The 12156-nt window shown below is 42.5% G+C and overlaps 1 protein-coding gene across 1 annotated transcript in view; it reads right to left on the bottom strand.

The window, feature by feature from the left end:
• Window positions 1–12156, bottom strand: part of Ell2 (elongation factor for RNA polymerase II 2) — a 90858-nt gene that overhangs the window by 31984 nt on the left and 46718 nt on the right. Inside the window, exon 3 of the mRNA XM_004625429.2 lies at window positions 164–285. Coding sequence (XP_004625486.1) covers window positions 164–285 — 122 coding nt within the window. The remainder of the gene's footprint in view (window positions 1–163; window positions 286–12156) is intronic.

The following is a 12156-nucleotide window of genomic DNA, read 5'->3' as shown; positions in this document are numbered from 1 at the left end:
GTATCTCAGTGACAAATATAATGCAGTGTATAGCAGTACTTAATATTTTTCAAATAAATAATCTTTGCAATTCAATTCTACATTTACAGAATGACAAATGCTTAATTTTTAAAAAACTGTCACATGAATCTTCTGCCCTCAGCATGATGTGAAGGGCACTTACCTGGAGAATGTTTGCTGGATGCAGTCAAAGCTGCCCTGAGGGTTGTCTTTGCCCACGTTTGACAAGTAGAAGTTGAAGTTATGTACTTCATTGAGGGGATCATTCTTGGGGATTTTGACAAGCTAAAAGACAGGGGGAGAGAGAGAGAGAGACACCTCAAATTACAAATTTACCAGAGAAGATCTTATGACGAACTGGTTTGACAAGTGAGTAATTTTATAACCCTGATATTTAAATGACCAAACAGATCAAGGAATCTGACAAGTACACCTAGGTGTCACCGTTTTACTTCCATTTGCTACCCTTCAGTGTCCCTAGTCACTTCTGAACAGTAACTGCCCAGTGAAAGGAACCCTCCTCTTGCAGGTAAGCAATTGATTCCAATGCACACAAAAAGCTTATTAATATATTTTTTGCTGAAAAGTTCTTGCTCCTTTGAGCTGCGGTCTTCTGCTGATTCCCTGCAGAATAGCTTCAGGTGCTTAAATGGTCTCTGAGATACAGGCAATACACTAATCTTTTGTTCTCTTAACAAAAAACATATTTTATCTCAATTTTTGCCTCTCAGAGTGGTACTTGTGAGCAGAACAGCAGCAGCAGAAGGTTAAGCCCTAATTACAGTCACAAGCAAAATTCAGCTGCTGTGCTTCTCCCGTTCATCCTCCTGTTTACACAACAAGACCAGCAGCCCAGAGAGGAGGAGCTCACAGGCCAGCCCCAAGCGAACTGTCAGGTCTCAGTTCTGGTAAGTGAAGGGACAGGGTTCCTCTAGTGACCAGGCCACACAGCATTCCCCGTGGTCTGCCCCAGTATACCTGTGTCAGCAGACTGAATCTCCCTTCCAACTGTACCACCCTTGCCAGCACCTGAGACTTCTTCCCTTGGGACAGCAGCTCCACTATGGTGTTAGGTGGGGAGCATTTTCCCCTGCCCTCCTTCTCTACTAAATTACTAAACCTATGCATGGGGACTGGAGGGCAGGAAACCATATTTTACAGATTTGCTAACAAATCCTGTTAAATCATCACACAGCACTGCTGATGACCCATTCTCCTGGAAATCAATTTTTTTTTGTTTTGGAACATGAAGAAGCACACTAACTGGCTGCACAGCATCTGTGACACACTCAGCAAGGTGCAGGAGAGCACACCCACGTGAGGGCCCCCATGCACCCCGCCCAATCCAGCTGTGATGGCTTAAGCTGTGACCTGCAGGGACACCTGGGATCTCCACCCATCCCCCTCTGCAGTACCTAGGACATAGCAGACTTCAATGAGTACCTGCTGAAGAAATGAATGTACAAAGAAGTCAAGGAAAAACATCTTTTTAAAGGCGATCCAGAAGCCTTGTTGGAGCTTTCAAAGGTCAAGTTTCACTCAAAGTGCTTAGTATTAGAAAATAATCAGTAGCGCCTCTATTGTCCATGAATTCAAACCATCTTTGACCCCAGATTGCAAGTCAGTATCAATTCGTAGAAAAACAAGTCTCTACATCTATTCCCTACTCCATAAACAGTATCTCTTGGGGTCTTCCCAGTTACTCTTCAACTCCCTCAATTTCTCCAGGTCTAAATTGCTGATACCCTGTGAACAAGCCTTCATTACTTTCTCTGTGGGCTCTCATCGATCAGCTGCCGTCCTATACAACTCCACACGTGATGCAAACACAGTGACTTCTTAATCCCACAGCAGTGGGGAGAGCAAGGAGGAAGAGGAATACTTATGTCAAAGGCAGGAAGGCAAGGCCATGTGCATGCTGGGTAACCGCACTGGGGTCTGCCTTGGTTTTCCTGAGATGACCAGGGTCTACCGAGGCTGATGGACCATTCAGCATAGCCTAAAGCCTCCGAAACCTTCCCCAGCCATGGCTCCTTTAACTTCCATGTGTCTTCCCTGCTAACTCCCACCTCCATCTCCAGAAAAGGGTTGGGATGATATTCAGTGGCTGAGGTCTATTTTCTAAGAGTCGCTGGAGTCTGAACGCAAGCTCTACAAATACGCGGTAGTTTTTCACTGAAAACTTTTAACTTAATCACTAGTGTCCTTTTAGTTCAGATGTCTATTAAGAGCATTACAGGAAAGCCCTTAACCGAACTTCAGAGTAAGTATACCTTTTCTTTTCTTAGCCTTAAACCACCCACTCTTCCAAAGTGAAGTATCATTTACACTTTTTAAGGTGAAAGAAATCTTTCCAAACATCTTTTCATTTCATTTTCACACACACACACACACACACACACACACACACACACACAGAATTAAGAGTCTTGTCTAAATTTGGAGAGTTGTCACAAAAGCATCTTGTTTCAAGCAATCCATGCATGCACACTCCTCAAACAATGGGGACTCTCCTGCTGTTTCACCCCACAGCCTTTCATATTCTCATTCCTTAGAAGTCTCGTGAGTAGGGCCTGGGATATAGTTCGGAGGCACTGTGCCTTCCTCGGCAAGCTCAAGGTTCTGAGTTCAATTCCCAGTACCAAAACCAAAACAGGGGGGCCTGCCCCTTAGCTCAGTTCTTTAAGTGGCTGCTTCAACAAAGCAGTCAGGCTCAGGTTGCTGTGGTTCGATCCCCACAACACAAGACAGCCAGTCATGCCTTGAAGGCATTCGGCGCCAAAAAAAACAAAAACAAAAACACTTCTGCCAAAACCAAAACAAACAAAAGACTCTTGAATAGAAAAACCCTACAATTACTTTAAAAAAAAAAATTCAATAGTGATCAGAATAGGAAAGAATCAGATTAGAAACAAAAATTTTTGAAGTATTTGTAACCCATGTTATGAACCTACTGGGTGTTTTAAAGTTTGTGACACACACAGAAAGCAATTCTCAACTCACAGCCACTGCCCCCGCCCTCCAACCAGGGGACAGTCCATCCTGGAGGGAGCTCCAGGCACTGAGAGAGCTCACGCTCCCGCAGCTGTGGGGGCCAGGTCCCGTGTCTCGGCACCGAGAGAAAGAGAGAGAGAGAGAGAGAGAGAGAGAGAGAGAGAGAGAGAGAGAGAGAGAGAGGTGGCCAGCACACAAAGCTCAGGTATTCTTGCTTTTAAGTTTCCTTCGGAAATTACAAAACTGAAAGCAATAAGCTAAAAGTTTCAAGTACATATTGAATTGTTAGATACTGTATAAAGACATTCCCACTAACCTACAGAAAAGGATTAAAATGCTTATATTTAAAATTAAGAAAAAAAATAAAATTGAGAAAATTCCCAACTCACCAAGGAATGTTCTAATATTCTTTCTAAATCAGCCCTCAGAATAGACTTCTTGCGGTACTGTCCCAGTCCTTAAGAGCTGATCCTAGGTGCATCAGAACCAGTACATTTTCACCACCCCCTTCTCTGCTCTGCATATAATTTAGAGGCCAGTTTTAAAAAACGCTTCATAATCACATGGAAGAAAGGAATCGGCTCCCACATACCACAGAGGCAATACACCAAATGGGCCTGGATTAGACAAGGCCTCAGGCCTCCCGCATGTTTCTTTAGTAGTCTATTGGCTCTGGTACACCCGAGGATCCCCCTGTTAGCTCTGCAGTCCTCTCCCCAGCCTGTCCTAGTAGTGGTACACAAGTTGCTCTATGAAGCCTCCTGCTTTGCTGCCTTGGGCTGAAGAGTACTGCAGACTCATCAGCCCTAAACATACACACTACTTTGTGTACCTGTTTTATTCTCGAGGATTTACTTAGACATGAAGCCAAGTAAGCTTTTTATCTACTTTATACCTTAAGAATTAAATAATGTTTAAAAAGTATTAAAGATTCTATGATTCCAAAAAGGTTCTTACTCTAGATGAAGGATATAAAAATATATCACCATGTCTAGGCAACTGGTAGATTTTAATTTTCACTCCAAAAATGAGACTGAAAATCAACGGCTTAGGACAACCCACAACCCTCCTACCAAACTCCAGCCTATCTTAGATAAAAAGCTACAAAGAAAAAGTCTCAAGAAACTCTCAGACATTTATAATTAACATAAACACTGTATACCAAGACCTGTAAGTCAAAGCTTCTAATTACTCTGAGATACGAGCTCAGGCATGTGGCAATGGAATAGTGTCTGAAAGGTCATTCTGGCGTCCAGTCACAGGCCTGCTGCTTACGCAGGGGTCTGGGGCAGTAGTGCAATGTGCACACTGCTGCGACTTTCACACACATGCGCACTAATATCTGTCTAAAAGTAGCAGGTACCCTTCTGGCAGAGGTCGCTTATCCATAAGGCAAATACTCAATTCTGGGTTGAGTTACACACATGATTACAAGTAGTGGCTTTTTCCATTGATTCAACTACATCATTCTTTCGTAGATATTACAAATGATTTAAATGCCAGAGCCCATCTTGGCCAGTAATTCTGTGAACACTAATACCCAAGCTTTTCTGCCAAGGAGACTGTAAGTGCTCACTGAGACACTTATGAACCAGCAGAACCATGGTTTGATATGGTAATTCTAGGCTTTACGGGAGATGGATAGGGAGAGAGGGAAAAGATAATCTAGTTTAATTTCTGCATTTTATAAATTAGGACAGAAGAGGCTCAATGACTTGCTCAGGGTCATGTTCACATTTAAAACTGTAGATCCCAGAGCTGGAGCCTAGCTCAGTGGCAGAGCACTCACCTAGCATGCACAGGGCCCTCTGTCTGAGCCCTGGCACAGCAAATAAATACAAATTTAAATAAAATAAAATTGTCATCCCTATCCTCCTAACCCCTTACTTCGCTCTATGGTTGTCTAAAACATTCACTGCCTTGTGATACTTGCATATTCTGCTTCTAGTTTGCTTCCCCTATTAGAATATATGCTCTGCAAAGACAGAAGCCTTTGTCTGCTGTGTCCCTTGAATATGTTGCTAGTATTTCAAATGATACATGGCACAAAGTAATCACTCAACACATATTTGCTGAATGAAGGAAAATGTTGATTAATGTCTAAGCCAGTGCTAGACCTTAAGTGTCTGCTTTCTTTCCATCCAGATTTCCAAAGCATGCTGAAAAGTTTCCTTATGTAAAGAGGAGATCCTAGCCTCAAATAAATTTGGGAAATGCCAGGTTAAACAGCATGACTTTCTTTGCTGTAGGTCCTTTCACACTGAACAGTTGCTTACCAATCTGTGTGGCCTAAGACCCCACCTCCACCATCCTTCTAGAAGCCCAGGAAGCCAGCTGTCTGTCACTATTCTTCGATTCATATACTTATCATTTGACAACACATTGCATAGTAGACTACCTCTTAGCCTAGCTACAGGTAAAACCTACTGAAGATGGAAACATTGGAAATCTCTGTTACTCTCAAATTCTTTTCAGCCCCTTCATGCTTCTAATTTCCTAACAATCTAGAAAATTTAGTTTAAGCACAAAAATGTATTTGCATGTGCTATTCAGGCTCTGCAGTGTAGGGGCAGAACAGACAGATAACCTAGAATCAGAACAGAAAATAGAAACTTCAACCTGAAAGCCACAGTTCTATTTGTAAAACTAGGGCTGCACTCATGATTTTAGATCAAACACTGTAGGTTTAGGGAAGGAGGAAAAAGCCTTTTAGATTAGCTCCAGGTGTTGGGATATGTGTTTGGGGGTAGACTAGCAACAGAAAATAGTCAAGTATTTGAGACTTTAGTAAGTGCTAAGCACCCTTAAAGATAAGGAAGGCAAGGGGTGAAGTGAATCCAGGGCATACTAGATACATCTGCAATTTCATGGGATAGACATTTTTTTTTTGTGGGGGGGGGATAGACATTTTTATAAGGAGAATCATACAAAATACCAAATTCATCTAACACAAGGAAAAATACTGGCAGTTATCCAAAAAAATCCAGGTCATGCAGCAATTAACATAAATAATTCAGGACAAAATAAGCCCATTTATTTCCTTTTATTCCTCTCCTTTAGATATATTTTAAGGAAAAAAATTTATTTCACAAAAAATTAACTAAGTGTTATCGTGCTGGGTACTGCTTACCTTTCTGTGACATATTACTGACTAAAACTGACAACCATCCCCACTGTTGCGGCACATATGTAAAGGAAGCCAGGAGACACGTGGTGGTTAGGGCCAGAAGATAAATGGGCAGATCTAGGGCATATTTGACAATTAAAGGAAAGAAGGGGGATTCATAGATATAGGCAGTGTGAAGAATGACACAGAATGACTCCAGATTTTTTACCTAGAAGAATTATGTGTGCACACATACGCACAGATGGATGTGCACGCACGCACACACATGCAATGTCGTGGGTGTGAGGACCATCTCAAAGAAGCTGAATTTGCTAACTAGCTAAGTAGGCTTCTTAGTTTTGAATATAATTGACCAAAGTTGGTTTCACCAGCTAAAAAGGGCCCCCAAACTGAGTTCTGTTATGACTCAGTAGCTTCATGGCTAAAAATTATTTACAGGAGCCCAGGTGGCTGGGTGTAAACTGATTTCTAGCGGGGTATTTCCAGGAAAAAAGGGGGGATGGCAGTTATCGGCAGAGGAAAGATGCAAACAACAGATACTAGAGATACTGTACCAGGGAGAAGATGCCCCCCGGAGCGTAAGAGAGTGAAGACTTCTGTTCAGAAATGAATGCAAGGGCAAGCCAAACGCTAAAGTAGCTTTGGATGCAAAGCAGGCGAGGCACGGAGCGAATCTAAGTTGTTTTTCAAAATGTCAGGCTGGACTAAGCACAAGTTCCTTGATGGCAAGACTAAAACCTCCCATTGAGTTCAGCAATTCTTGTCACAAAGCTGCATTTCATTTGTCATTTTATTAATCAGATGTTCCTTAAACTTAAAAACACTTCACAGGATTAATGCTGAGATAGAAGTCAACTGGTTGCGCGATCCCTAAACTCCTACTCTCTGTCTCCCATTTAACACCTTCATCTGCTTACTGGCTGACCCACCCAAACCGATCCTGGGGCATTGGTCTTGGTATCCTGGCTCATGCTGCCTCATCCAATCTGTAACTTTTACTGCTTTTTCCTTCTAAATTATTTCTTCAATGCATATTCTCATTGCCATTGTCTGATCTGACTTGGTATCATCACGTGCAACGGCCCACTTCAGCCTCCATTTCAGCTTCTTCTCTAATCTCTCAGTGCTTATCAAAACTCTTCTCCTCAGATGCAAGTGTGCCCACGCCAACATCAAGCATTTGTTTCCACGCTCCCCCCAACGTATCAGTGTCCGGAGCTCCTGAGCAGGACATACACGATTCCTTCCCAACAGGCCAGCGCTCTCACTGCTAAACCAGTTTGGCTGGGCCTTGCGGCTGACTCTGGTTTTTGTTTGGTCTCAGAAGCAACACTGCCCCTGGAACCACCTGCACTTGTCTGGGTCTCTGCTTCTGGCTTTAGCTTGTGCTAACTTATTCTTTCCTTGTGTCGCCCAGTTTAGGGGTCCTTTTCTTCCTTCAGAGAGCCTGTCCCTCCTCAGTTAGGCAGGGATGAAGGTCGCCCTCACTTTTACTGCTGCGGAGTACTATGGAGGCCAAGACCGTGGTGTCATACATGGGTATACTCAGCAGATACTTAATAACTACTTGTTAGATTTGAAGAAATTTGCAACTAGATTAAATTCACTCAGAAGGTACCTTATGCCAGTGATTTATATAAAAAAATCATAAACGTATTTGAAACATCACCTGTGAGTCCGTGGAGAGCCAGGACTCCCCAGAGCAAGCAAACAGAAATCAAATGGACGACACAGCCCACAGGCTACTGCTGTGTGGCTAAGTGAGAGGAGCAGCTCTGACCTCTCCTGTGCTATGTTTAGCTCCAAAACCCAGGCCACATGGCAGGATTGTGTGACTTCAATTTATATTGCATGCTTTTCTTTTTAAAAAAGGCATATCTCAATTTTATTAAGATACTCATAGGAAGTCTGGTCTGACCAAATTCTATTTGAAAATATGCCCCAACCTCTTTAAAAGTACCTTATATTTTAAAGGACATTGGGAGACCAGACTAAATAATTCTAAATTTAGTAAGTAGGAAGATGAATTGTTTTTGTTTTAAGGTTTATTTTTCTCAGGAACAAAGCCCAAACCTGAATTTTACAAGGAAAAAAATTGTAACTAGCAGCTGTGGCCAGTGCCAGTCTTCTCTCCTTGTTCCTCAGGAAAGTTTCCTGAGATGCCAGGAGCGGTCACTGGCTTAGGCGGCCAGAGCCCTGCCCAACAGTTGGCAGTACCTGCGGAGTGCTGGGGGAGAGCCTGCGCGCCACAGATGAGTCCTCCAGAGCAACCAGGTTCTGCTAGGTGTTCAGGCCCTAGATTTTGCAAGACACGTGGTTTCTCCCCAACCTAGTCAACATTACTGTGAGAACTTGTAAGTTCACTAAAGATAAACAATGGTTAAGTCTGAAGACTAAGTCCATGTAGTTTGCTCTTAATTTTCAGTTTTTCTAAACTGGCAACTTTTAAGCCTATAAAGAAAAAGGAAAAAAAAAAAAACAAGGAAAGAAAAAAAAACGTAATGAGAATATTATTTTTAAAATAAAGTGTATGGGGCAAGCCACCATGTATTATAAACACTCAGCTGCTCTCAGTAAAAAATGGATGACAAGGAACCGGAAGTGCTGATGCAGCCTCTGTGGCAATGCCACCAGATGCCCGAGGGACATACGACACAGCCATGAGGTCTGCCCTACAGAAGCAAAAACAGTGACAGACACCCAATATCTAGGGGCTATTACTTTACTAATTAAATTGCAGTCATATTCTGAACAAAAATGACAAACATGTGTACAAGAACACACACTTTCCTGTGCCCTTTTTCATCTTTATTACTGGAGATCAAGTCCATGGCCTTGCAGATCCTACGCAAGCACGCTACATGGGCATTCTTTAAAGGGTGCCCATCACTTGCAGGTCATTAAAGATAGGAATGGTGTCCTACTGACTTGTTCTAATCCTGACTTGTTCTTGGTGTCCTGACTTGTTCTTCCCTTTCTAATCGTTAGTATGGAAGGCCTTTCCACTACCACTGTTAAGGTGGGCCTCCCTCAATAGTATGAGGAGAAATAATGCAAGCCTCTCTTTACCACAGATGAAAAGAGCAACCCGAACTGATCGACCCAGCCAGGTCAGGGGCTCTGCAGCAAGTGCCCCAGTTTCCCCTCTGGCTCCACACCCCACTGACCAACTGTGTTACCTAGGACAGCACTAATGTCAGTAGGCCTCAGTTTCCTCACACCAAAATGTAGACAGGGACATCACCACTTCGTCTGTTGTGAAGTTCAGAGGTGACCCATGCACAGCGCTTGGAATACTGCTCAGCACAGTGTGTGTCCTGCAGTGCTTGCCCTGGGACACAGCTCCCACTCTGACTTCTATCTGTTTGATGCATGCACACACGTTTTCCTTAGCATAATAGCATGTTTGATTTTTAAATTTAAGGTCAAGGGTAAATCTTTAATGGTCAATGGCACATAGAAAGATACCTCTGAAAAACTGAAAGTTGATTCTACTTATTCTGAATCCTCAGTTTTTACAAAAGTAGGGGGGCGACAAAGCCTTCTAGGTCAAAGCTTCAGTGTTAGTGCAAATGGAAGCCAAAGAAGCTACCTAGGAAAACAATTAAAAGGAGTAGAAATATTTCTAGTTGTCAAAATTCCACAATGTAGAGAGGTAAGGTAGAAGAATAAATCAGCCGCAAGTACCTGTGCATCACCAAAACTACAGGTGCCTGCTGCTACGCTAGCAGGGAAGCAAACACTGCTCCCCAAGTGCCCTCGCCATAAAAATACGCTACCTTCAGAGCCCCAGAGAGCCCCATGTACTAGCTACAGCACAACAAAGAAACAAAGGAAATAGAATTAAGGGTTCTCTTGGGAGCCACAACTTTTTACTTTAAAGCACTGCATCTTCATATATTCTAACAATTTTTTAAAAATTTATGGGGCTTTTCCCTTGTGACAAAGCTACATATAGCCCTAAAAATGAATAAAATCTGCTGTATTTTAATTTTTAGAGATCTTTCCCAAATATCTTCTCTGAAAATACATTCTTATGCTAAGGTCTACTCCATCAAATCTGTTTCCATTACACTTTCACAAGTACAATTCACTTGCTAATACTCTTCATGCCCATAGTAGAGCTGTTTCTGATTTCACTGCCTACTGATATGCACAGCACACCGAGAACTCAATTAGAGACCACAGGTGGTTTCTCAAAGTCTTGGCACATCGGTTATAAACAAGAGGGCCTGTACAGTCTCTGAGACAAACTGATTTATGATTGTAAGAAATAAAGGACTGGAAAGAGTTCTAGAGATAAGATGGGTAGGCTAGTAGCAAAGCCATCAAACCTGTCTTTCGAGAAAAAGACAAAGAAAGGGCAAATACTTCTACATGGATACTTAAAGACAATTACTGTATCTGGATAATTTATACATAAGACTTTGGCTCTTTAAAGATAGTTACTCTGTTAGGAGTTAGCGCACACAGCACAGGGTCCTCTTGGATAGAATGAGATGAAGTAGTAAAACATTTTACCCCCTTGCCAATAACTCACTGCATTGTCACAGTAAAAAAGAGAGAGATTCATTAGGCTTCTTGAAAAACATGAGATGTTCTTATAAAGGAGACAGGCGCCCAAAGAAGTAAATGCAAAAACACTAAATTATTAGGATCATAAATCAATGGTACAGGGAAACATCTAAGCAATGTACACAGTTAAATAAACAGCGTAAGTATTTTTTGATAGAAGTTACAGAAGTAGAGTAATTATATTGGGAGAAACATGAATAAGATAAAGAAATGAAAAGGCTCAAAACCACTCCATCTGGGCAATGTCAAGTGGAGATAGCACAACATTTGATACTTCATATCTTAAAATGCTGCCATATTTTACTCCTGCCACATGTTACTGAGCAAATCACAGTCAGTTTCTAAGCATTAACCAAGTGATTAATCTTGAAATTAAAAAATAAACAAAACTGGCATTTAATACTGGCCAGGGGGGCTGGTGAGATGGCTCAGTGGTCTAAAGCACCTACTTAGAACAAGCTTAGCAAAGCACAGGGACCGCGGTTCAATCCCCCAGCACCACATGCCAGCCAGCCCTGCCCCCTGGTGGGCTGGGCTGGCCACACACACACACACACACACACACACACAAAAATAAATAAATTAAAAAAAAAATACTGGCTAGGGAAGCCTGTTGTGACAGTACTTTCCTGGGTTGGGAAATAGCCGTGACTCAGTGGTAAGGGTGGTGGCTGTGGGGGGCAGCACACACCCATGGTGGCAGTCACTGACGGTCTAAATGGCACTCACGTCTTGGGATCCAGTAGTTTCCTCATCTAGGAAGCCACCCAGAGAAAATCATGAGAAATGTAAACAAGGATTTAAACACAAAAACATTTATTTACTATGGCGCAGAAGTGGTAGGAGAATGGCTGTCAGTGTATCATATGCAGTTAGATGTTAGGTAGCTCCTCAAAAGCAACTTTTACTGTAGGAAAATGCATACATAAAATACTAAATGGAAAAAAGTGGAATATAAAAAAAACCCCAAATATATTACCACTGAAAATTTTAAAATATATATTTGAGCAGGATAGTACAGACTAGAAGAAATCTAACAAAACTGTTTTCTCTGGCAAGTACACTTCTATTATTCATCTGGATTCCTGTACGTACTTCGTAGATCAGGCTGGCCTTGAACACTTGACCACGTGGCCTACGCTGGCATCAGACTCACAGCCACCTTCCTTGCCTCAGCCTTCCCAGTGTTGGGATCACAGCTGTGCACTGGCACACTCAGCAATTGTGAATATTTTTGAAAGAAATTGAAGCCAGTGTGACAGCTCAGCAGACTAAAGTGCCTACTTAGGCAGAGTGCAGCGGTTGGGGTTTGATCCCTGGTGTGCCATGCTGGCCCCGCCCCCAGGGTGCTGAGATGGTGACTGAGATGGCGTGGTGGCGCATGCTTGTAATCCCAGTGCTTGGGAGGCTGAAAACAGGAGGATCACTATGAGTCCGATCTACACAGTGAGACCCTGTAG

The sequence above is a fragment of the Octodon degus genome, unplaced genomic scaffold (assembly GCF_000260255.1).
Source record: "Octodon degus isolate 3935 unplaced genomic scaffold, OctDeg1.0 scaffold00009, whole genome shotgun sequence".
In the NCBI taxonomy this organism is placed as follows: domain Eukaryota; kingdom Metazoa; phylum Chordata; class Mammalia; order Rodentia; family Octodontidae; genus Octodon; species Octodon degus.
This window is presented reverse-complemented; position numbering and strand designations above follow the sequence as displayed.